General features: G+C 43.9%; 1 protein-coding gene across 2 annotated transcripts; it reads left to right on the top strand.

Annotated features, from left to right (window-relative positions):
* The first annotated feature begins 1,092 nt into the window (after nt 1-1,092).
* LOC133446388 (NACHT, LRR and PYD domains-containing protein 12-like) lies at nt 1,093-26,892 on the top strand. Of its 2 annotated transcripts, none has more exons than XR_009782833.1 (11): nt 1,093-1,160; nt 3,517-3,620; nt 3,703-3,882; nt 8,672-8,845; nt 11,147-11,314; nt 13,093-13,171; nt 13,331-13,541; nt 14,218-16,003; nt 16,305-16,478; nt 24,725-25,409; nt 25,532-25,664. XR_009782833.1 is itself a non-coding variant. In XM_061724417.1 (11 exons), the coding sequence occupies exons 1-11, from the start codon at nt 3,565-3,567 to the stop codon at nt 26,062-26,064; spliced, it is 3,582 nt and encodes a 1,193-aa protein (XP_061580401.1). In that variant the 5' UTR covers nt 1,585-3,564; the 3' UTR covers nt 26,065-26,892. The 2 variants fall into 2 exon arrangements, 1 of the variants encoding a protein (XP_061580401.1); XM_061724417.1 differs by lacking the exon at nt 1,093-1,160 and having other exon boundaries at nt 1,585-3,620; nt 24,725-24,898; nt 25,363-25,409; nt 25,532-26,892.
* The last annotated feature ends 1 nt before the right edge of the window (nt 26,893 follows it).

The following is a 26,893-nucleotide window of genomic DNA, read 5'->3' as shown; positions in this document are numbered from 1 at the left end:
ACAGACACAGAGAACATTGACTGATTTTTAAATCTGTTAATTTCATCAGACTTTTTCTCCAACTTTTGGTGAACTCAAAGGAGCATGAGGCTCCTTTTAAGAAATGAGACTCTCTAGCGCCACCCTTCACCACGATGGCTGTTGGGGGTACTGCAGCCAACAGCGAAGCCGGCATGGGAGAACGGGGAGAACGCGCATGCAGCGTCATGTGACGTCACATCCGCAGGACAGAGTGGGAAATTCGGGCCCAGAATTGCAGCACATTTTGCAGCACACAGCCTGTTCAAGGCAAAGGAGAGATACACTAGAGGGCTCATTCTTCATTTTGGTTTGGAACGCTTCATCTGACATTATTACTAGAAAACTTAAAACGTATACGCGTTTTTTTTCATAAATCCTGCCTCAATCCTGCCTCATGCTCCTTTAACATATCCAATCTAGACCCCTCAAACCCAAACAATCCATATTTAAGAATCTTTTGTTTCTCGCAGATTGCTGATGAAGATGTTGCTTTCTTATTATTGGCTGTGAAAATAAATTGGTGACAGAACACTTCAGTTATAGGACTGTCAATATTTGGGATCAGAAGGTGTAATATAACAGAGTACAATGGACGTGATGACCCAACACAGGTAGCTGGATAGCTCAGTCAGTCCTGTCAGAGATCTCGGACTGGGTGGCAGGTGTTTAAATCCCAAACTGGGGGGTTATGTTACAGTTTGATCAACATAATCTAAAGGAAAACTTGCTGAAAAAAAATATTTGTATCATAATTACAAGGAGTTGTATTTTAAACCATTATTGTTAAGTGTTATCAGGAAGTTTGTCCCTGGGAGCACAGGATCCTATACCCATGCTGTCAACTCAAGAACTCTTTCTCCAAAAAAGGGTTATCTGGATCAAAATGGTTCTTACTGGAACCATTAGTGCTACCAAGAAGAACCCTTGAAAAGAAACAAATGGTTGTAGGTAGAACCTCAGCCCTTGTAGAGGAACCCTTATTTCTAAGAGTGTAGAGGGCTGGGCAGGAAAAGTCCTCCTCCTCCTCCTCCTCCTCCTCTTCCTCCTCCTCCTCCTCCTCCTCAGGTGCAGCTCTGACTCAGTCAGGATCAGTTCAGCAGAATCTTCGTCTTCAAGTCTTTGGACTGTTTGAAGAAACTGTGAGTTTGTTTGTTTACCCCTTGAACTTTGTCTTCAGGAACTTTCCTGTTTGTTTCTGCTATGTAATGTTTGGAGATGTTGTTCACTTCTGATTTACCTGCAAACTTTGATCATTTTTGTGTTTCAAGATAAATGTACATAATTGTTAAATTACAATATATATTTTACTTTATTGATCAGTAACACTGCGATAATCAGCCGATGATTTGTTTTCTTCATCAAACAAACTGTGAGGTGTTTTTATTTCCTGGAATGAAGCTGTCGTCTCCATTAAAGTCAGACTGCTGTTTTCTTGCATTAGAATACATCTAAATTGACGTTGACAGGAGTTCAAATGAGTTGAAGTTTCTGAGCCATTTGGTCCTAAAACTCTTCAATTAACACCAAGACCGCAATTAACTGACGTAATTAAGTAAGTAAAGCCTTTATTATTATTGTACATCCAATATACAACGAGACTGGGATTACTCATAATGTGGTTAAAATTGTAAATTGAATTATAATTCTGAACTAAGCAGAAATCAGACTTACTTAAAGTATTACATTTATTCAAATCTATTGACAGAGTAGGATCAGACCATTTACCACCAAGAGACAACAAAGTCCAGTCCAAAAGGACTTTTTACCTAGGTTGTAAAATGTCAGGAGGTTGTTAAAATTATCAGATTCAGATTGGAAAACCAGACGTCAGTGATCTGATCTACTACTATTGTCATTTAGCAGATGCTTTTATCCAAGCGACTTACATCTGAGACACACACACCATGGAGAAATTAGAGTTAAGGCCTTGCTCAGGGGCCAAGGTGGTTCATCCTGGTTGCCATTCCAGGGCTTGAACCTGGGACCTCCAGCCCCAAACCCACCTCTGTATCACCCCTGCATTTTCAGCTGTTTACATCATACATGGAAGTTCAGCCTCAAACTTTCAGACAAGGGAGAAGCTGGGGTTTGATTGTTGTTTTGATCATTTAGTGATTGACTCGGAGCAAATATTGATTAGATTTTGTCCCTGTAGTTGGTGCAATTTGGCAAGACGATTTCTTCTAAATGAACTGTAACTGTGTATTCAAGGCCAGACGTGTTTTAGATACAACAGGAAATGTCCAAATTCTCCTGTCTGCACACCTAGATTTCCTGTCCAAGACTTGCAAGCAGTTTGCAAAGCTGTTCTGGCGTGTATCCTTCCGTGCGTAATCTGTACACCATTGTGACACAGATTCCTAGTTCGGTAAAATAGTTTTCTGTTTTGGACCTTGCAAACACCTTTCTCAGTGTGCCTGTGGATCCTGCTAGTCAGTTTTTGGTTTGTTTTAATTTGAAAGGTGAACCTTGGACCTTTGCAGAGGGCCATAAAGTGAGTGTGTCAACAAATCACATTTCTGGGACATGTTATCTCTGCTGATAGCAGGCGATTACTGCTTATTTTATAAGCAGTAATCGCCTGCTAATAGGCCCTATTAGAAAGAAACAGCTGAAGCAATTTATAGGAACCTATTCTTATGGCAGGATGTTCAAGGATGTTTATTCATCCAAGATTTGGAAGCGGTTAGTAAAGCCATTCTGGCACATATCCTTCGGTGCCTAATTCGTACTCAACTGCTACCATCAGTAACCAATTCTGTGAGCTTGACCATCCCTGCCCACTCCAAACGGCTACTGGTGCCTCTCTCTGTTCCTACCGGTCTCTAAATGAAGATGAAGTCTCTAAACTTCATCTGAGCTGAGGGGTGAACTGTGCATGTTCACAACCTCATCGTTGATGATTAGTTTTCTTCATCAAACAAATTGTGAGGCGTTTTTATTTCCTGGATTGAAGCTGTCGTCTCCAGCACTAAAGTCAGACTACTGTTTCCTGTGGAGCCTTTCAAAATAAAGTGTGGTTCCTGGAAGAAGTGGTTCTTTGATGCTTGTGTATTTGTTGTGTAATGAGGCTGTGAAGGAGGAGGACATGTGTCTCTGCAGGAAAGCTTAACCTTTGAGCTTCTTCACATTTACAGGAACCAGACTGACGTAGAGGCCGAGTCTCTTTCAGGTTTTTCCAGATTTTCAAATTCCTGTTGCTGCAGAAAAGACTCTGTTGTTCAAATAATTTTATTTTCAAATCAGAGAGGTCGGTGACTGGAAGTTTGAAACCTAAGAGCAGAATCAGCAGACACAACTGTAGAAGTGCTGTCCACTTAAAACAAAATAAATGAATGGTTCTGTGCAAGGAAACATGTTCATGTACTCTTCCTCTACCTCCCACTGCTATCTGACTGCATTCAAGTGACACTGATATAATAACAAAAGAGGAGCAAACCAGTGCAGGATCAGCTGGTCTCTGTACAACACCAGTGATGTATGTTTCCTATGCAGATAAAGGTGTGTGTGTGTGTGAGCTGATGTGGACGTGAATTCAGCAGAATGGACCAGTGTGAGGACAGAGAGGAGGGAGTCCCTCCCTCTAAAACAGCTCAGAGGTGAGATGAGCATCTCTAACTGTCCATGACTCTTCTGCATGTCAGAGCTCCAAACTCACATCACCAAACACCATTATTACAGGAATCGACCTGTACCTGGACCTGGAGCTGGAGCTGTACCTGGACCTGGAGCTGGAGCTGGAGCTGGAGCTGTACCTGGACCTGGAGCTGGAGCTGTACCCAGCTGTGTGTCCTTGAAGAGTGACCGGTCAAATGAAAAGTTTATTAACTTTAAAGGAGACCAACATTCTGCTGTAAAGAGGTGAGTGTATCTAAACGCTTGCCAAGGATATATGTTTAATACTTTTTTTTTTCTTTTATACCTTGTCTGCACACATATTAATGGTTAATACCATGTTGGTAAAAACCTAAGGCATATATATGTGCATTGTTACTATATTTAATATATATACATATACATACGCATACACATACATATATATATACACATACAAACCCATTTTTTTTGGGGGGGGGGGGGGGGGGCAGACATCCTCTGCTAAACCAGGAAGCAAGAGCACATGGAGGCACACGTCGAGCACTGGAAATCTGCACCAAAAACCAAGAAAAAAAAGAAAAAAAAGAAAAGAAAACAGAACAGACACGAAACCGACCAAAACACGAGCAGCAACCGTCCCAAATCTCGAGATCCAATCGCAATCTAAGCTAAGCTACCATGATTAACTAACCCCAAAAACTACAGAGAAAGTGTGTGTGTGTGTGTGTGTGTGTGTGTGTGTGTGTGTGTGTGTGTGTGTGTGTGTGTGTGTGTGTGTGTGTGTGTGTGTGTGTGTGTGTGTGTGTGTGCGTGCGTGCGTGCGTGCGTGCGTGCGTGCGTGCGTGCGTGCGTGCGTGCGTGCGTGCGTGCGTGCGTGCACCTGAACTGTATCTATAGTGGGGGGGGGGGGGGGGGGGGGCGCGGGGGCGGGGCAACGAGACCAGAGGCCGACAAGGAAGAACCCGGAACCCAGGCCACCAGCAACCCCACAGAAGGCGAGAAGAGGCGGGAGGAAACCCACCGCCAGCGAGGGGACCCGCGACTTCGGGAAGAGGCAGCCAGTGATCCCACGGCGGCGGGCCGCTACCCAGGCAAACCCCGGCCACCCGGTCCGGGCCGGACACCTGGCTAGGAGGCCCTCACCCCCCAGGCCAACGACCCCCACCCGGCGAGAGGCCAGCCTGCCCGGAGAGACAGGGCCGCCCCGGCCGCCGACGCGGGCAGGCGCACCAACCCCCACGAAAGCGGCCCTCCATACTACATTCTCACCGACAAGGACGCACATTCACGCACAACCCCGGGAGGGTCCAGCACCACCAGAATGCATCCCAGGCTGCGCGGCGAGCCCCGCCAGACCCACCCGGCCCAGGCCGGCGAGGGAACGCGGGTGGTGTGGGCCCCTCTCCCACCCCTGGTGTTGAGTGCATGTGGCTAATGCAATAAAAACAGGGAGGGGGAGGTCAGGGTATCGTACTGACAATGACCCCCTCCCCTCCAGAACGCTAAGTATCCTTGTTAAATGTATTTGTTAAATGTTGAGTGTGGGGTGTCTAAGGTGTTATTAAAATCGAGGGGCGGGGAGTACCGGGCCACGCGGGACAGCGGCGCCCCCCCAGCGGACACCCCAAGGGCCCGCTGGGTCCCCGCAGACGCAGGGGGGACTCTGCGTGTGCGGGGACGCAGACGCCGCAGACGTCGCTGAGCGGTCCGCCGTCCGCTCAGCGACGGCGGACCAAGGCAGTGATGCCCCCCCAGCGCAGACAGCCTACCCCCACCCAGGCAGAGCCGGGCCCTCTGAGTGGGACCCCCACGTCCACAGCCCAGCACCCCCCAGAATGGACCGGAGACGCCTGGGCCACAGCCCCCCACCCGGGACCCCCCCAGTCGCCCCCCCCCCCCGCCCCCACCGCCATGAGGTATTCCCGAGGCCCGCGCCCCAGCCCCCCCAAGCTGACCCCCAACCCCAAGGGCTACGGGATCACCACCCCCCCGCCCCCACTAGGTAATGAAGCCTACAATCGGGGACTAGAGAGAATGCAGTTCGGCCGAATGTTGTTCAGTGGAGGCAGACATTATCTCATTACTAATTTGATCTGATAGAAGATTCCTAAAGTGGTTAATACATAAGCCGGACTTTTGTTTCCAATTCACTAGAATGGTTTTCTTTGCGATACATAAGGCAGTGAGAACCAAGTGTACCGAGTTAGACTCCATGTGGATATCTCCCAAGTGACCTAATATGCATATCATGGGGCACACTGGAATTCTGTAGTTGATCCATGTGGATAAATCCTCACAAATCTCCGTCCAGAACTTCCGTACCGGTGTACAAAACCATAAAGCATGCATATAATTATCAGGGGTGTTCTCTGTGCACTGTGAGCAGATGTTAGAGGTGACAAAGCCCATCTGGAACATCCTTTATCCAGTATAATGTATTCTATGAAGAACGTTGTACTGTATAAGTTTTAAATTTGGGTTCTTAGTCATAGTGAAAGTATTTAAACATATTTGTGACCAAGAAATCTGGTCGGTGTTAAGAGAGAGATCCGCCTCCCATTTTGAAATCGGAAGAGAGACTGAGTTGTCTATTTTGGACACTAACCTGTAAAGTTTTGATAACAACTTTAGAGTGCTTAGGTTCAATAACTCTATTATCCTGGCGGGAAGTTGTAGGTCCAATTGGTTAAGTTTATATCTTTTATTTATTATGGCCTTAAGTTGTTGGTATTCTAAAAATGTATTACTGCTAATTCCCTATTGAACAGTGAGTGTATTAAAAGGTACAATTTGTCCACCTATGATTACATGCTGCAGATACCGTACTCCTTGGTCTCTCCATTGAACAAAGTTTACCATCTTTTTATCATTTTGCAGGATATCTGGGTTGTTCCATATGGGTGTGCGGTCACATGGAGAAACTTTAGCTACTTTAAGGAATTCCCACCAGGCTGTCAGAGTTGTGCTAATATTAATGCTTTTGAAACATTTATGATGTTTAATGTTTTCACTAATAAATGGCAAATCTGAGATTTCCAGATCATTGCAAAACAATTATTCTGAGTCCAGCCATTGACTATCTAAAGAATGATTTTTCGACCATTTTAAAATATACTGTAGTTTATTCGCTAGGAAGTAATACTGGAAGTTAGGTAAATCCAAACCTCCACATTCTTTGGATTTTTGTAATGTCTTTAAGCTAATACGTGGTGTTTTATTCCTCCCCAGAAATTTTGACACATATGAATCCAATGACTTAAACCAAGAAGGAGGGGGTTTGGAAGGTATCATTGAGAAAAAATAGTTTACTCTCGGTAAAACCATTATTTTGATGGTGACTATTCTTCCCATGAGTGAAATGGGAAGAGAGTTCCATCTGGAAAGATCATCTTCTATTTTCTTTAAAAGCTGAACATAATTTCATTTTATTAACTATGACAGCCTAGGGGAGATATTTATGCCTAAATATCTAATGTTCCCTGATTGTAATTTAGTATTGGCTGTATTCCTAAAATTGCAGTTAACACACAAAACCTTGGATTTAGACCAATTAATAAAATAGTTGGACAGAGATGAAAATCTCTCTATAAGTGCAATTGTCTGTGATAGTGAGGTTTGTGAATTCTGGAGGAAGAGTAGTACGTCATCCGCATAAAGACTTATTTTGTGCTCTAATGTTTTGCATTGTATACCTTTTAATATTTTGATTTTGTCTAATAGCTGCAGCTAAAGGCTCAATAAATATTGCAAAAGGAGAAAGGGGGCAACCCTGTCTGGAACCTCTTTGCAAGTTAAAACTTGTAGAGATTTGATCATTTGTCCTTACACGTGCTTTGGGACAGCTATATAATATTTTTACCCAGTCAATAAAAGATTCGCCAAATCCAAATTTGTGTAAAGTTGCCAATAGAAATTTCTAATTTACCCGATTGAATGCTTTTTCTGCGTCTAAAGATATAATAGTAGTTTCCTGTTTATTGATACTCGAATTATCTATAATATTAAGTAATCTACGAGTGTTAGTAGAGGAATGTCTACCTTTAATGAAACCTGTTTGATCCGGATGTATAATAGAAGGGGTAATTCTTTTCAGACGTTTGGTAAGAGCTTTGCTGATTATTTTAAGATTTACATTTATCAATGATATTGGGCGGTAGGTCGATGGGAGCAAAGGATCCTTATCCGGTTTTAATAAGAGACTAATATTAGCAGAATTCATATTTAAGGGTAAGCTTTTATTCTCCCTAACATTTAGGACCATTTTATAAAATGTCGGTGTTAATATGTTCCAGAATTCCTTATAGAATTCGGCAGGAAAGCCACCTGGGCCCGGAGCTTTATTATTAGGCATATGTTGAAGAGCTTCATGGAGTTCTCCTATTGAGAGCGGTGAATCTAAATTCGTAACCTGCTCCTGATGTAACTTCGGCAGATTCATTTTTCCAAGAAATATATAATATAATATATATGTATATGTTGAACGTTTATCTAACACAATAACATTCTTAAAACACTCAGCTGCAGAGGGCCATGAAGCGAGTTTATCAAAACTCCAGATTGTGCAGCATTAAGTCAAATTTCTGTGGCGTGTGTGCTGTGTTACCTCATTGTGTCTGAAAAAACCTGTGTGGTTGGTATTTTGAAGACACTTGATGAAAATGAAAAAAATGAAATGTTTACGTAATTAATGTTTTTTTCAGATTAGTTGACCCCTTCATTCCTGAAATATGATCTAACACGCATATTAAGACGTGTCCTGCATGTTTTAGACATTTATCTGCTTTAACACACCTAATTGAAATTAATGGTTATCACCAGTGTGACGTCAAGGTCTACACAAGTCTGTTAATGACACAGCCACCGGTATCAGGGTGGGCTGAAGGTGGGAAACAACTAAAACATTTAAAAATATTCTGATGCTATGGTTTATCAGAGGGGACAGTGCCATCTCCACACACTTGCCCCTCAGAGGTGAGATGAGCATCTCTAACTGTCCATGACTCTTCTGCATGTCAGAGCTCCAAACTCACATCACCAAACTCCATTATTACAGGAACCAACCTGGACCTGGACCTGGACCTGGACCTGGACCTGGACCTGGACCTGGACCTGGACCTGGACCTGGACCTGGAGCTGGAGCTGTACCCAGCTGTGTGTCCTTGAAGAGTGACCGGTCAAATGAAAAGTTTATTAACTTTAAAGGAGACCAACGTTCTGCAGTAAAGAGGTGAGTGTATCTAAATGCTTGCCAAGGATTTATGTTTAATACTTTTTAAATAGACTAAATATTTTCATATTATATCATTTATTTATTATATAAATGGAATGTGTATATTTTGAACGTTTGTCTTCTATCAGGGTCCATCAGAAAAGAGACTCTCTTCTGCATCAATCCAGCTGTTTGTGCTTGAAGAGTGACGGCTCAAATGAAAGATTTATTGAACTTAAAGACCAACAGTCTTCTTCAGAGAGGTGGATGTATTTAAATGAATTAAATGTATTTAAATCAGTCCTCATGTTAAGAAAGGTCCACAAACTTTCTTCTTGAGTAGATCCATGTAGTCCTGGACCCGTGTGGTCCCCCATCACCTGATTGTGGTCTGAGCTTCCTCCTCATAGATCTTCTTCTCATCTCAAGAGCTTTTTCCTCTGGTTGACACATCTGGAGGTCTTACCTTCCAGAGGACTGATCCTGGTGATGATCCAGAGATAATGAGCTGGTTTAAGTCTCCATCATTTGTCCATGTTCCTGATCTTGTTGTAACTTTTCTTGGAGAAGAACTGGATTTTGTAAATATATGAACTAGCAGAGCTCTCATTGAGGTCACATGTACGTTTTCAGTAGGATCAGCAGGACTACTAAAACCTTCACCACCACAGCCAGTCCTCTGATGTACTGTCCTCATCAAACATGACTTCATGGACCTTCAGCTTGTGTTTATCTCTGGGTTAGGGATGCCCCGATACCGATACTGGTATCGGTATTGGGGCCGATACTGCTGTCATATGCTCGTACTCGTAAACAATTCTCCGATACCATGCACTGATACTTCATTGTTGTTGTAGTTACTGGTTAGTGACTCTAGGGGGAGATGTTGAGTCGCCCCGCGGCTCCCCGGGTCAGTCTGCAGCCTGGCGGCGGAGCAGCCGCCGAGCCGCCGCTGCTCAGCCAGCTGTTCCGTGTTTCAGTTTGTTCTATCTTCCTTAATTATACAAACTGGATGGTTGAGTATTACCCTTACTCACAGGGAACTTTATTAAACACTCCACGTAACTCACAGTACAACATAAACAATCCCATTGTTACATTTCGGTTAGCCGCGTTAGCCGGTTAGCCGCGTTAGCCGCGCCGACAGCCCGCAGTCTGTCTTGCTTTTGTCGTCGTCCCTTATTTTGAAATATGTCCACCCTGCTGACATCCCGCTGCATTAATTGTCGCTGTCTTGCCTGAAACGGCGCTGCCAGTCCCAGAATTAAGTTGCTACGTGAAATTTATAAAATACTAAATCTTTCTCTTTATATTCTTTTATTAAGGTGCGTTGGTTGCATTTTCTCAAAAGCAGCTGAAGTTTAAGCTGAAGAAGAAGTACCAGTGTGTGTTTGAGGGGATTATTAAAGCAGGAAACCCAACCCTTCTGAAGCAGATCTACACAGAGCTCTACATCACAGAGGGGGGGACTGGAGAGGTCAATGAAGAACATGAAGTCAGACAGATTGAAGCAGCATCCAGGAAAACAGACCGATCAGAAACAACCATCAGACAGGAAGACATCTTTGAACTCCCACCTGGTAGAGATGAACCAATCAGAACAGTGATGACGAAGGGAGTGGCCGGAATCGGGAAAACAGTCCTAACACAGAAGTTCACTCTGGACTGGGCTGAAGGATCCTGATGTAACTTCGGCAGATTCATTTTTCCAAGAAATATATAATATAATATATATGTATATGTTGAACGTTTATCTAACACAATAACATTCTTAAAACACTCAGCTGCAGAGGGCCATGAAGCGAGTTTATCAAAACTCCAGATTGTGCAGCATTAAGTCAAATTTCTGTGGCGTGTGTGCTGTGTTACCTCATTGTGTCTGAAAAAACCTGTGTGGTTGGTATTTTGAAGACACTTGATGAAAATGAAAAAAATGAAATGTTTACGTAATTAATGTTTTTTTCAGATTAGTTGACCCCTTCATTCCTGAAATATGATCTAACACGCATATTAAGACGTGTCCTGCATGTTTTAGACATTTATCTGCTTTAACACACCTAATTGAAATTAATGGTTATCACCAGTGTGACGTCAAGGTCTACACAAGTCTGTTAATGACACAGCCACCGGTATCAGGGTGGGCTGAAGGTGGGAAACAACTAAAACATTTAAAAATATTCTGATGCTATGGTTTATCAGAGGGGACAGTGCCATCTCCACACACTTGCCCCTCAGAGGTGAGATGAGCATCTCTAACTGTCCATGACTCTTCTGCATGTCAGAGCTCCAAACTCACATCACCAAACTCCATTATTACAGGAACCAACCTGGACCTGGACCTGGACCTGGACCTGGACCTGGACCTGGACCTGGACCTGGACCTGGACCTGGAGCTGGAGCTGTACCCAGCTGTGTGTCCTTGAAGAGTGACCGGTCAAATGAAAAGTTTATTAACTTTAAAGGAGACCAACGTTCTGCAGTAAAGAGGTGAGTGTATCTAAATGCTTGCCAAGGATTTATGTTTAATACTTTTTAAATAGACTAAATATTTTCATATTATATCATTTATTTATTATATAAATGGAATGTGTATATTTTGAACGTTTGTCTTCTATCAGGGTCCATCAGAAAAGAGACTCTCTTCTGCATCAATCCAGCTGTTTGTGCTTGAAGAGTGACGGCTCAAATGAAAGATTTATTGAATTTAAAGACCAACAGTCTTCTTCAGAGAGGTGGATGTATTTAAATGAATTAAATGTATTTAAATCAGTCCTCATGTTAAGAAAGGTCCACAAACTTTCTTCTTGAGTAGATCCATGTAGTCCTGGACCCGTGTGGTCCCCCATCACCTGATTGTGGTCTGAGCTTCCTCCTCATAGATCTTCTTCTCATCTCAAGAGCTTTTTCCTCTGGTTGACACATCTGGAGGTCTTACCTTCCAGAGGACTGATCCTGGTGATGATCCAGAGATAATGAGCTGGTTTAAGTCTCCATCATTTGTCCATGTTCCTGATCTTGTTGTAACTTTTCTTGGAGAAGAACTGGATTTTGTAAATATATGAACTAGCAGAGCTCTCATTGAGGTCACATGTACGTTTTCAGTAGGATCAGCAGGACTACTAAAACCTTCACCACCACAGCCAGTCCTCTGATGTACTGTCCTCATCAAACATGACTTCATGGACCTTCAGCTTGTGTTTATCTCTGGGTTAGGGATGCCCCGATACCGATACTGGTATCGGTATTGGGGCCGATACTGCTGTCATATGCTCGTACTCGTAAACAATTCTCCGATACCATGCACTGATACTTCATTGTTGTTGTAGTTACTGGTTAGTGACTCTAGGGGGAGATGTTGAGTCGCCCCGCGGCTCCCCGGGTCAGTCTGCAGCCTGGCGGCGGAGCAGCCGCCGAGCCGCCGCTGCTCAGCCAGCTGTTCCGTGTTTCAGTTTGTTCTATCTTCCTTAATTATACAAACTGGATGGTTGAGTATTACCCTTACTCACAGGGAACTTTATTAAACACTCCACGTAACTCACAGTACAACATAAACAATCCCATTGTTACATTTCGGTTAGCCGCGTTAGCCGGTTAGCCGCGTTAGCCGCGCCGACAGCCCGCAGTCTGTCTTGCTTTTGTCGTCGTCCCTTATTTTGAAATATGTCCACCCTGCTGACATCCCGCTGCATTAATTGTCGCTATCTTGCCTGAAACGGCGCTGCCAGTCTCACTCACGGGTATCACTCTCTTCTCATCACCACGCTAAGCTTAGCCGACTAGCAGCTAACCGGAATGTAACAATGGGATTGTTTATGTTCTTCTTCTTCTCTGTTTTATTGGCGGATCACAACCAACTTTAAGGTGCATACCGCCACCTACTGTACAAGAGTGCGTAACATCATTTCATTTAGACTGTTTTTTTAATACTATTTGATTGTTTATGTTGTTTCACACGGACGGCTTCAGGTGAAGCACCGCACATGCGCAGTTGATGTACCTGCGATGAGACTAAAGCGTGGAGGAAAGCCCGGCCAGCTGAGTTTTGTTTAAAATTGAATTTCTGTTGCAAATAAAACCTGTCTTCCAAGTTGCATTTTTAGCCTAGTTATTTTTGTGGTAGAAGTATCGAATCGGTACTCAGTATCGGCGAGTATACAAATTAAAATACTCGTACTCATACTCGGTGTGAAAAAAATGGTATCGGGGCATCCCTACTCTGGGTGGACAGACATGATGTGAGCTAATTCTTCCTGGTTCCTCCACAGAGTGGACCAGCAGAGCTCAGAGCCTCCCAGCGGTCCGTCTGTCCAGCAGCATCAGACACAGCTGGACTCCATATTTCTGGTCTGTATATGAACAACTGCTTCTCCATCTGTTCTGTTGATGTTTGTCTCCATGCTGGTCTCTGGAGACCAGTGGACTGTCAGTCTGTCCAACATGGGTCTGATGTTTGTCTCCATGGTTTCAGTCTGATTGTGTCCTTCATGTGGTCTTCTGTTCCAGCTGCTGGAGGACAACATTGTCATGTTTGTGAAGAACGAGCTGAAGAAGATCCAGAGGGGGCTGAGTCCAAATTACCCAGAATCCCTAGAGCATCTGTTGGAGGTTGAGGATGAAGAACAGAGGAGGAGCAGCACAGAGGCGTTTGTGAAGATCACTGTGAACTTCCTGAGGATAATGGAGCAGGAGGAGCTGGCTGAGCGTCTGCAAAGCAGTAAGAGGATTTCTCTGAACATTTAAGCTCCTGGATAAATGACCCAGAATGCCTCGGGAGATGAACAACATTCACAGATCGGTCACAACATTAAAACCACTGAAAGATGATGAAGTCAGGAGCTCTGCTCATCTTCTTCCAACAAAGTTCTGCTGGCATCAAATCTACATTCTTTATCCACATGAAGGTCATTTTGACCGTTGACACCCGCCTAAACCTTTCTGCAGACCAGTCGGCCCCACAAGTCTCTGGTCACACCTTGCTTAGGAATGTCTCTAAGAACACAATTAAGGGTCTGAGGTGTTCATCCATCCTCCAGATTTCTGATATACCAACCTGATGTGATCTGATGGACTAATCCAAATCCTAAACCTGGAAATTCCACTTCACAGACACCACAACACCAACAAAAACACAACAACCCACAAACCCACAACCCATCAGGGCTCTACTGCTAACATCCTGGTATTAGAAACCCCAGGACCCCCAGGTGCTATTGTCACTTCCAAGTACACAATATGTTTCAAAAGTGATCGACTCAATATTGGACAGCTCATCGTAACTTTACAGCTGATCAGTGGATGTTCAAATCCTGATTAATTTTTGTTAGAAGAATTAAGTTGCTACGTGAAATTTATAAAATACTAAATCTTTCTCTTTATATTCTTTTATTAAGGTGCGTTGGTTGCATTTTCTCAAAAGCAGCTGAAGTTTAAGCTGAAGAAGAAGTACCAGTGTGTGTTTGAGGGGATTATTAAAGCAGGAAACCCAACCCTTCTGAAGCAGATCTACACAGAGCTCTACATCACAGAGGGGGGGACTGGAGAGGTCAATGAAGAACATGAAGTCAGACAGATTGAAGCAGCATCCAGGAAAACAGACCGATCAGAAACAACCATCAGACAGGAAGACATCTTTGAACTCCCACCTGGTAGAGATGAACCAATCAGAACAGTGATGACGAAGGGAGTGGCCGGAATCGGGAAAACAGTCCTAACACAGAAGTTCACTCTGGACTGGGCTGAAGGAACCGCCAACCAGGACATCCAGTTCATGTTTCCGTTCACCTTCAGAGAGCTGAATGTGCTGAAAGAGAGAAAGTTCAGCTTGGTGGAACTTGTTCATCACTTCTTCACTGCAACCAAAGAGATCTGCAGCTTTGAAGAGTTCCAGGTCGTGTTCATCTTTGACGGTCTCGATGAGAGTCGACTTCCTCTGGACTTCAACAACAATGAGGTCGTGACTGATGTTACAGTGTCCACCTCAGTGGATGTGCTGCTGACAAACCTCATCAGGGGGAACCTGCTTCCTTCTGCTCATCTCTGGATCACCACACGACCTGCAGCAGCCAATCAGATCCCTCCTGAGTGTGTTTCCATGGTGACAGAGGTCAGAGGGTTCACTAACCCACAGAAGGAGGACTACTTCAGGAAGAGGTTCAGAGATGAGGAGCAGACCAGCAGGATCATCTCCCACATCAAGACATCACGGAGCCTCCACATCATGTGCCACATCCCAGTCTTCTGCTGGATCACTGCTACGGTCCTGGAGGAAGTCCTGGAAACCAGAGAGGGAGGGGGGCTGCCCAAGACCCTGACTGAGATGTACATCTACTTCCTGGTGGTCCAGACCAAAGTGAAGAAGGTCAAGTATGATGGAGGAGCTGAGACAGATCCTCACTGGAGTCCAGAGAGCAGGAAGATGATGGAGTCTCTGGGAAAACTGGCGTTTGAGCAGCTGCAGAAAGGAAACCTGATCTTCTATGAACCAGACCTGAGAGAGTGTGGCATCGATATCAGAGAGGCTTCAGTGTACTCAGGAGTGTTCACACAGATCTTTAGAGAGGAGAGCAGCCTGTACCAGGACCAGGTCTTCTGCTTCATCCATCTGAGTGTTCAGGAGTTTCTGGCTGCTCTTTATGTCCATCAGACCTTCATCAAGTCTGGAGTCAACCTGCTGGAGGAACAAGAAAACACCTCAAGATGGTTTAAAACAAGAGCAGAGACTGACTTCTATCAGAGTGCTGTGGACAAGGCCTTACAGAGTCCAAACGGACACCTGGACTTGTTCCTCCGCTTCCTCCTGGGTCTTTCACTGGAGACCAATCAGAACCTCCTACGAGGTCTGATGACATCAAACCAAAGAAGTTCACAGAACAATCAGGAAACAGTTAAATACATCAAGAGGAAGATCAGTGAGGATCTGTCTGCAGAGAAAAGCATCAACCTGTTCCACTGTCTGAATGAACTGAACGCTGGTTCTCTGGTGGAGGGGATCCAACGGTCCATGAGTTCAGGATGTCTCTCCACAAATAAACTGTCTCCTGCTCAGTGGTCAGCTCTGGTCTTCATCTTACTGTCATCAGAAGAAGGTCTGGAAGTGTTTGACCTGAAGAAATACTCAGCTTCAGAGGATGTTCTACAGAGGCTGCTGCCGGTGGTCAAAGCCTCCAAGAAAGTTGTGTAAGGACAAACACAGACACATCTGTTTTAATTACAATCAAATGTTGTGTTCATGGAAGAAATCGGTTAAATTCACTGTTCAACTGAGTTCAGGTTCATGTGGGACCAGTTCTCAACAATAATTCATCCCCAGAAACTTTACATGAAGACAAATGCAGCGATCACTTTGATCAAGACTGTAGTATGATCAATACTTAACGATTAATAGTTCAATGAATCAGTCTTCATTAAAGTTCTGTTATTCATTTCTTTATTAAATTACATAATCAGTGTTTAAATAACTTAATTATCTCCTCTGCAGGTTGAGTGACTGTAACCTCTCAGAGGAAATCTGTGCAGATCTGTCCTCAGTTCTCAGCTCTCAGTCCTCCAGTCTGACAGAACTGGACCTGAGTAACAACGACCTGCAGGATTCTGGACTGAAGGAGCTTTGTCCTGGACTGGAGAGTCCACACTGCAAACTGGAGTCTCTCAGGTCAGAATCCACCAAGTGTGCTTGATATTGAAGGATGTTTTAGGATTTTTAAGAGTGCTTGTGTGAAGTTCATGTGAGGAGTTCAGGTCTTACCTGCATTAAATAGCAATCTCAGGGTTCTGTTTGGAGAACCAGTGGGATTTCAGCCGGTTTTAGATCACCAGTTAGGCTAACAGATAATGGCTAACGCATACTAAGAATAAGGCGCGTAGAGGACACAACTTTCAACCGTTCACACGAAATTTCACAACATCGTTTGATGGGCAGCACTTTTGTCTCCAGAACTCTTGATGGTCTTGAGATTTCATTGTAGCTGCACAGATTCAAGACCCCCTGAGCCAGACACAGCCAAGCAGCTCCAGAATAGAACCAAACCTCCTCCATGCTCCACAGTAGATCCAGTCTTCTTTTCTTTGAAGGCTTCATTTTTGTGTCAGCGAACATAAAGACGATGGGACTTGTCCAAAAGCTCCAATTGTGTCTCATCAGTCCAGGACCATTCATCCATCCATTTTTCTTCCGAGTTGCAGTTCCAGCAGTCTTAGCGAGGATGACCAGACTTCCCTAACCCCAGACACTTCCTTCAGATCTTCCGAGGGGAGTCAGAGATGTTGCAGCCGAGAGACATAGTCTCTCCAGCGTGTCCTGGGTCTTCCCCGGGGTCTCCTCCCGGTGGGACATGCCTGGAACACCTCCCTAGGGAGCCGTCCAGGAGGATCTGGTACAGATGCCCAGGCCGATAATCTGTTTGTATCGCCTGTAAACTCCCTCCTATCTGACCACTAGTTAATAATGTTTGAATTTAATATTGTCAATGTTGAAGCGCAAAATAGGAGGTATTATTTTAGCAGATGTTTGTCTGATGAAGCTATTGCTAAATTTAGGGAGGCCATTGCTCATCTTACGACAGTGCAAAATAGTGAAGTAGTCGAGGCCAGTGATCTGGGTTCTACCTCTGCAGATGTTGATTTCCTTGCCAGTAACACTGCAGATCTGCTGCACTTAGCCTTAGATTCAGTTGCTCCTTTGAGAAGGAGGGTTTCCAATCATAGGAGCTTAACTCCCTGGTATAATTCAGATATCCGCATGTTGAAACAAAACGTGCGTAAAATGGAAAGGAAGTGGTACTCTTGTAAGTGTGTAGACTCCTATCGTGAATGGAAAGATAATCTAATAGTATATAAAAAAGCCATTTGCAAAGCCAGAACAGCTTATTATTCATTGTTGATAGAGGATAACAAAAGTAACCCACATTTTCTGCACTGTAGCCAGGCTGACAAAGAGTCACAACTCTGTTGAGCCGTGCATTCCTGCAGCTCTCAGTAGTGAAGACTGTATGAGCTTCTTTAACAGTAAAATCATCAAAATTAGAAAAGATATCAATCAAGCCCAGCCGGTAGCGGCTTTGGGCGTTTCTTCAGCTTTAGCTACTTCCCTAGGCTCTGACTTGTCTCTAGACTGTTTTGATCCTATAGACCTCCCTGGGCTGACCTCACTCGTCAATAGAGCTAAGTCAACCACATGTATGTCAGACCCCATCCCGACTCGACTATTCAAAAATGTTTTTTTCTCTTATTGGCACGACAATACTGGACCAGATCAACGTATCCCTAAACGTAGGATATGTACCACAGGTTTTTAAAGTTGCAGTAATCAAACCTTTTCTAAAAAACCTTCTCTTTACCCAGACATTTTAGCTAATTATAGACCGATTTCCAACCTTCCATTTGTATCTTAAATTCTGGGAAAAGTAATTGCAACCCATGTGAACAGTTGTGTAGAAACGATCTGTTTGAAGTTTTTCAGTCAGGGTTCAGAATGCATCATAGCACAGAGACAGCACTGGTTCGAGTCACGAAATACCTTCTTATGGCCTCAGATAAGGGATTAGTGTCCATACTGGTTCTACTGGACCTCAGTGCTGCTTTTGACACTGTAGATCAGCATCTTACTGCACAGCTTAGAGCATGTTGTTGGGATTAAAGGGACAGCTCTACATTGGTTTAAATCATATCTATCTGACAGATTCCAGTTTGTTCATGTGCATGAGGTTTCTTCAGAACAGTCAAGGGTATGTTATGGTGTTCCCCAGGGTTCAGTGCTAGGGCCAATCTTGTTGAGATTATACATGCAGTCATTGGAAAGTATAATCCAGAATCAAGGAATACATTTTCATTCCTATACTGATGATATGCAGCTCTATTTGTCTATAAAGCCAGATGAAACAGAACCATTAGCCAAACTTCAGGCATGTCTTAGGGACATCAAGGACTGGATGTCCGGAAATGTTTTGCTTCTAAATTCCGACAAAACAGAGGTTATTATTTTTGGTGGCAAACACCTTAGGAAGGGATTAGATGGTGTTGCGATGGCTTCCAGTGCAACTGTGAGAAACCTTGGTGTCGTTATTGATCAGGATTTGTCGTTTAAGCCAGTGATTCTTAACCATAGGGCCGCGGCCCACACTTGGGCCGCGAGCGCCATCTAGTGGGCCGCCAAAAAAAATTCAGTTTTGTACGTGTGGGCCGCGAGGGCCGCGGGACTGCATAGCAACTCCCAACCAAATGAGGAGAAGAAGACACTCAGCTAGCTGTACGTGTAATAGTAAGAGAAATTGTGTGTATTTACAGAGAAAATCCTTCATTTTGCACAGAGTAGGTTTAGATCTGCCAGGATCAGGGATCGATTAATTGGGTCTGCGCCCAGAGCGAGCGAGCGCGGCGTGATCATTTATCCCGGCGCGTCCCCGCGGCCGGGGAGGTCGGCTGAGGCTGCCGCTCCGGCGGTGGGCTCCGTCGTTACTGCTGAAGGATGGTAGATGTAGATGCGTGGGCTGTCGTGTCTGCTGGACTGGACTGTTCGGGCTTTCGAAAAAGCATCGGAAAGTAACTGCTGCAGCGCGACCAGAGAGCTGCGGTGCGGGCTGTGCCCGTCGCAGCTGATCAGGCTCGGATGAACCCGACACACTGAGTCCTGACAACTTATTAATGTAAATAACTTAAAGTAAAATCAAACTAAGTTTTGTCCTCGCTGTATTTTTAAATATGCAACCCGGAATGGACAAATTCATCTTGTTCAGTCTTCCCACTGGGACAAAACCAGTGTCTCATACGTTCAGAGACCGTGGCGTTCAAAGTGCTTAAGTGAAAGGCCACTGAAACAAAACACAAAGTTTTTCATCAAACATATCCACTCAAGTCTGAACTGAAGTCACAGAAAAATAAACTGACCATCTTAAAACATCCTGCCCATGTTTGGGTCCAGATACAGCTGTGAAGCAGCTTTCTCCACAGTGAACATAATTAAAACTAAATATCGTTTCAGGCTCATCAATGAGCACCTCCACATGCATATGAGAACCTGACACCATCCAGCCCAGATTTAAAGTCCTGACAGAAGAAATTAGAGCTCAGTTCTCTCACTGAACGACAGAAAGTGGGGGCATAAGATTATAAGAGGGGAAGAAAGAAAAACTGCAAAACTGTTAAATTGTTAAGATGTGTTTATATTAATTTAGTATAAAAATGTGTTGAGACAATTAACAAAGAAAAGGGGAAATTCAAACTGCTGGTAGAGAAATAAAATAAGATAGCATTTGAAAAATAAAATAAAATCTACTTTATTTTTAAGAGAAAAAAATATGTTTAATTCAAGTTAAACATGTTAATTGGCAAATATGTACTTTTTTTAGTATAACAGTCAGATGCAGATGTTGATACAACTATGAGGCTACTTGAATATACACACACACACACACACACACACACACACACACACACACACACACACACACACACACACACACACATATATATATATATATATATATATATATATATATATATATATATATATATTATGATGTTCTGGACCTTCGCTTGAGTAAATTTTCTCTAAATGGACCTCTTAAAGTTTTAGTTGAATACCCCTGCTATAGAGTGTTTATATTTAATGGGCCCCGGGCCACTCTGTACTGAAAAAATTGGGCCCCAAGGTCAGAAAGGTTAAGAACCCCTGGTTTAAGCCGTATATTTAGTAGGTCTGTAAAATAGCATCTTTCCATCTCCGTAATATCGCAAAGATTAGGAACATCCTCTCACAGAGTAATGCGGAAAAGCTAATTCATGCGTTTGTATCTTCTAGACTAGATTACTGCAATGTGTTATTAGCAGGATGTCCAAGTAATTTGCTGAATAGGCTCCAGCTGATCCAAAATGCAGCAGTGCGAGTTCTGACAGGAATCAACAGGAGAGACCACGTCTCTCCTGTTTTAGCTTCACTCCATTTGTCCCCATAAAATTCAGAATCCAATTCAAAATGTTATTACTTTCGTATAAAGGCCAAAACGGCTTAGGTCCGCATTATTTGCAAGACCTGATAGTGCCTTATGATCCTGGCAGAGCTCTCCGTTCTCGGAGTGCAGGTTTACTCGTAGTTCCTAGAGTATCCAAATGTAGATTTGGAGGGCGGGCATTCTGCTATCAGGCACCTTTACTATGAAACCAACTTTCAATCTGGGTTAAGGAGGCTGACACCACCTCCACCTTTAAAACCAAACTTAAAACCTTTATCTTTAGTAAACATAATTAGTGTTTAGTAAACCTCTAGCTCGTGTTAGTAAATATCTAGTTAGTGTAAACTCTAGTGTGTTAGGGTGAGTAGTCATAGCTGCAGCTATAGAACAAGACTATAATTGTCTCAAACCAGCTTCATTGTAGATATGCTGCTATAGACCTACACTCCAGGGGGACACCAACATGATCCACTGAGCGGTGCCCATCACCCCTTCTTCTCTCCTTTTCTTGTTTTCCTTTCTAATTTATCAATTATAAGTATCTCAAAACTACGGAGCCCCTAAAGGGACATGGATTTTAATTTTTTTATAATGAGTTGCACGCGTGCACGTGAAACCTTTACGCGTGCGCGTAAAACCTTTAAGTGAGCACGTAAAGTTGTTTACTTGCAAGCAAAGTGGTAATGTCCTTATAATGGAGTCCCAGTTTAAAATATAGCTCAGCTAAATCCTGTAATGTAATTTCCATTCATAAACAGAGCAGGGCGCAACTGGAGGGTCTCCTGTTCCAGCAATACTCCCATGTACTTGTTTTTACGCGCTCACGTAGAATAACTTTTAGGCGCTCACTTATAAGTTTTGCGAGAGCGCGTGAAACTTTTTAGTGAGTGCATAAACGTTTTACGTGCTCACGTAAACAACTTTACGTGCTCACTTAAATGTTTCACGTGCGCACGTAAAACTCATTATATACAAAAATAAAAATCCATGTCCCTTCAGGAGCTCCGTACAAAACCATCATTGTTCTCAATTGTTCTTGTAGTTTGTCGTGCTGGTCTGCCCCCTCTTTTTTTTTCTTTTGTGCATGTTTGCAGGCCAGACCTTAAGGAGTTGCATGCTGACCTGCAGTCCCCCCCTCTGATCATCCCAGTGCCTGCTTCCACCTGTCTGTGTAGATGTCTGCTCTCTGACCTCCTAAGTGTCTGCTGTCTACATCTGCTTGTATAGTTGTCCCTATAGTGCACCAGTTAGCCATTGTGTCTGTGTCTCTCCTTTCTCTGTTCTTCCCAGCTGCATACCTGCCAACACTCCCGATTTAAGCGGGAGTCTCCCGATTTTCAACCATTTCTCCCGCCCTGCTCCCGATTTGTAATTTCTCCCGCTTATCTCCCGATTTTAAAGTGAAATGAGTCAATGGTGTTTCACGTGTCGGGGTTCCTGCATGGATGTATTATATTGACGGGTTCTTGACAAACCTGGCAACCCAACCCAAAAGCACTGCCTACGTCCAAGCTCCGCCCCATGGAGCTGCCAATACGTCAACGTCGCCGCCATATTGGATGTGGCAAGACTGCGCTGTAAACTAATACAAGTGAATGGACTTATTTTCATAAAGCGCCTTTCTACAAAGAAATTTACGTTTTACGTCTCATTTATTGATTCACACACGCACTAATATACTTGGGAAACAGTTAGGCACCAAAAATAATATGTTTAATTTTCTCAGATGGCAAAAATAAAAACTTTATCGATCCCACAGTAATTCATGTTATATCAGCTATAGAGAACAAGGTAGTGCCTAAAAACAATATCCCCCCTCACAAAAATAAGAAAAATAGAGAAATATATTCTCTCATCAGCAAAGCATTACATAAACATATTTTTAAATTTTCAAGTTACAAAATAACATATTTGAACCATTTTTCAGATGTTTTCAGTTATTTTATTGTTTGGAAAATGGTTAAAATATGTTATTTTTTTATTTGAAAATTTGAAAATTTGTTTTGTTTGAGAAAATGCTTAAAAAAAAAGCTGAGGGAAGAGTTGGTGGAGTATCAAGTCATAGCAAGCAAGGATCTCCCACAGGAAGAGAGAGTTGAAGGTACTGGGTTCTTCTAGGGAAAGAGGAGAGCTTTACAAATCTGGCATCACTGATGAAGGCAAAGCTCTGCATCCCTCACAGCAATGCAAGCTCAGAGAGCTCATTCAGTGTGGTGAAAAAGATCCTCACAGGAAACACAATGAGTATGGATAATTCTACTCTTTGCGCACTCCTTTCTTGCAAGATTAACCATACCAGCCCTGGCCACAAGTATGTTCCCTCCAAGAAAGTGATTGAAGCTGCAAAGTCTGACACCTACAATTACAACAGGTCCTTGGGTGACAAAGGGAACCTGGAAAATTCTACAAATATTGTATTTTATTGTTATTAATACTAAACTTATTTGGCTCCAAGAAGGCTGTAGAATCATTTTGGGAGGTACATTTTAGCACATTTCATTGTAGCTATGGATTTAAAGCTCATTAAAAGTCGCCTTGTTTATATCAGGGCGGGGATGTTGTGAGTGGAGCATTCCAACCGCTACCCCAGACAATCTCCCTATTTTTCACAGCCCAATGTTGGCAGGTATGCAGCTGGCCTCCGCCAGGAGGGTCCCCCTTATGAACCAGGTCCTGTTCAAGGTTTTTCTTGCCACTGTTAGTGGCCACTGTTAGGCTTGGGGTCTTTCTCCCACTAGGGGAGTTTTTTACCTGCCATTGTTTATATTATGGTTATGTGATAATTGCTCGAGGGTCATGTTCTGGGTCTCTGGAAAGGGCCTAGAGACAGCTTGCAGATCCTCAAAGTATTCCTAACACCGTCCGCTGATGTCCCCAGTCGAGGTCAACAGTTCCCCACCTTCACCGTAAACTGTGTTGGCAGAGTACTGCTTCCCATTTCTGAGGTGCTGAACGGTTTGTCAGAATTTCTTCGAGGCTGCCCGATAGTCTTCTTCCATGGCCTCACCAAAATCTTCCCAGACCTGAGTTTTTGCCTCCAGGACTGCCTGAGCTACGGCTTGTTTAGCCTGCCGGTACCTATCTACTGCGTCAGGAGTCTCACAGGCCAACATGGCCTGCTATGACTCCTTCTTCAGCCTGAGAGATCCCTTACTGCCGGTGTCCACCACCGGGTTCGGGGGCACCACAGACTTTGCGTCCACAACACCGATCCAGGCGACGTAACGGCCCCTGATTTTTTATTTTCCATGATTAGCTTGTGAACCGTTCTTAGTCTGCCCATCACCTAGGACCTGCTTGCCATGGGAGACCCTAGGGGTTTCAGGGTCGCATGCCCACAACAACATAGCTCCTAAGTTCATTCGGGGAACACAAACCCCTCCACCACAATAGGATGGCGGTTCAAAGAGCGGCAGTCCAGGACCATTTTATTTTATTTCAAGGACTGTGCCACTTAATGTTAGAGTAAGAGACCTTAGACCAAGTCCAGTTAAAAACCACAAAGCCTAGATTATTAAACCTGGAACAGATTATGTCTTAGATATTAAAGAATATATTTACCACAGTTTGAGATTTGTGAAACCTTTATTCTTCTCTTGACAATGTCAAATAGGGCCATTTGGCTCCTTTCCTTCTTCCTACTGTCAAAGATTATTTGTAAATATTTGCCAGAACCACAATGTTCATTAGGTTCAGACTTCTTCAAAAGAAAAGAGGGGGGAGAACAAATCCAGGGATTCACCCATATTCTGTAAAATAACCTTCATTGCAGACAAGTTTAGTTCAGACTGAAACGTCTCAACATTTGTTGGATTCAGGATGAATTCCAGTGTTTCTGCTGATCCTCTATCTCTTTCGTCAGCCCCATCATCAGGTGAACATGAGGACAGAGTCAGCTTTAGTTTCAGAGCCGTTCTCTCACGGTATCTGCATGTGTGTTGTGTGTCTGCAGGCTGTCAGGCTGTCTGATCTCGGAGGAAGGCTGTGCTTCTCTGGTCTCAGCTCTGAGCTCCAACCCCTCCCACCTGAGAGAGCTGGACCTGAGCTACAACCATCCAGGAGAATCAGCAGGGAAGCTTCTGTTTGCTGGACTGGAGGATCCCCGCTGGAGACTGGACACTCTCAGGTATGAAGATATAAGAACATCAGTGTGCTGGACTCTTCATCATTTGCAGTGAACATCATCTTTGTGACTCTTTGGCTTTGAACAGAGATCTTTCAGCAGATAAAGTTGCTGCAGCACAGCTGATAGATGTAGTTCACAACTCTGAGCCGGTATTGACTCAGTAAACATACCAGAACCACAGCAGTGAGGTTTTCAGTCCCATCACAGCACAATAACAGCTGCACCTTCACACATCCATGACATGGCCTCCTCCTGCTCCTGATTCAGCAGAGATGGAATCAGATGAAAAGAATGTGTTGAAACTGTGCTGGAAGGTGACGACCACAGGACAGGACTTAAGAAATGCTGCATTCAACTGCATCTGTCCAAGTGTTGGACTGTTCCTTCATCAGTGTGTGAGAGCCATGTAATGTCCATGTTTGCTGAAAGAGACTGTGCTGGTCTGACCCCCCTCCTCCTTTCAGGGTGGAGCCTGCTGGACAACAATGGTTGACACCAGGTCTGAGGAAGTGTAAGTGTGTTTTTATTTCATTCAACCATCTTCACACTGTCACATCACTCATTCATGAGTCCACCAATAATCAATGACAGATCAATAATAACTGCAGCTGGGTTGTTTGGTCTCTCCATCAGATTCCTGTCAACTCACCATTGACACAAACACGCTCAACAACAACATCAAACTGTCTGATGACAACAGGAAGATGACATGTGTGAAGGAGGATCAGTCATATCCTGATCATCCAGACAGGTTTGATTACAGGCCTCAGCTGCTGTGTAAAGAAGTTCTGACGGGTCGCTGTTACTGGGAGGTCCAGTGGAGAGGAGGAGTTTCTGTATCAGTGAGTTACGGAAGAATCAGAAGGAAAGGAGACTCTATTGACTGTATGTTTGGAGGGAACGATTATTCCTGGAGTCTATTCTCTTCTGGTGATGGTGGGTACAGTGTCTCCCACAATGACAGAGTAACACCTTCCTCCTCCTCTTCCTCAGCCTCTGACAGAGTAGCAGTGTATGTGGACGTTCCTGCTGGAACTCTGTCCTTTTACAGCGTCTCCTCTGGCCGACTGATCCACCTCCACACCTTCAACACCACATTCACTGAACCTCTTTATCCTGGGTTCGGGTTCTGGTCCTGGTCTGGTTCTTCAGTGTCTCTGTGTTGAGTTCAGTCTCAAGAGTTTCCTCCTGTCAGAGAAACTGTCTCTGTTGGACAGATAGTTCAGTCTGTACATGTCTGTCTGTTTTCATCAGAACACATGAATGGTAGTAGTAGTAGTGATAATAATGAAAATAATAATAATACTACATTTTATTTATAATGCACTTTTCATTTGAAACACATCTTTTCAGGATTAAAAGTACAAATACACAGACATGCATATGAAAAATACAGACATTTACACAAATAAAACATAAAGGTTAACATGGAGCTGGTCATTAAAAGGCGTCTTTGAGAACGTAGGTCTTCCAGGCCTCTTTAAGGGCCTTCAGACATTCCACAGGGGGGAACGCTCCATCTCCATAGTCCACCACCCATTGTCTCCGGAGAAGAGGCTGCGTGATGAGTTCTTTAAGACAGACTGGAGCGTTGCCATGGATGCACCGACGAGTCAGCAGAGCAGATGTGTACTGAACTCTGGAGGACCCGGGCAGCTAGAGCAGGGGCGTGAGCACGGGTGTGATACCACCACGTTTACGTGCTCTTCTGACTCTGCTGGAGCTTTGGGACACTCTTCCCAGGATGAGAAGTGCGTTACAGTAGTCCAATCTGGAGGAGACAAAATATCAGACAGGGAGAGGACAGGACAGCTGGGCAGTGTCTTACACAGATGTTTAATGTGATTATTGACTGTTGTGCGTGGGTCCAGCCTCACCGAGGTCAGTGTCCTGTCCTGAGAGGGGGGTAGTGTGTCATGTTCTGGGTCTCTGGAAAGCGCCTAGAGACAACTTGTGTTGTGATAAACGCTATATAAATAAAACTGAACTGAACTG

The sequence above is a fragment of the Cololabis saira genome, chromosome 1 (assembly GCF_033807715.1).
Source record: "Cololabis saira isolate AMF1-May2022 chromosome 1, fColSai1.1, whole genome shotgun sequence".
Classification (NCBI taxonomy): Eukaryota; Metazoa; Chordata; class Actinopteri; order Beloniformes; family Belonidae; genus Cololabis; species Cololabis saira.
Note: the sequence above shows the minus strand (reverse complement) of the source record. Positions and strands in the feature narration are given on the sequence as shown.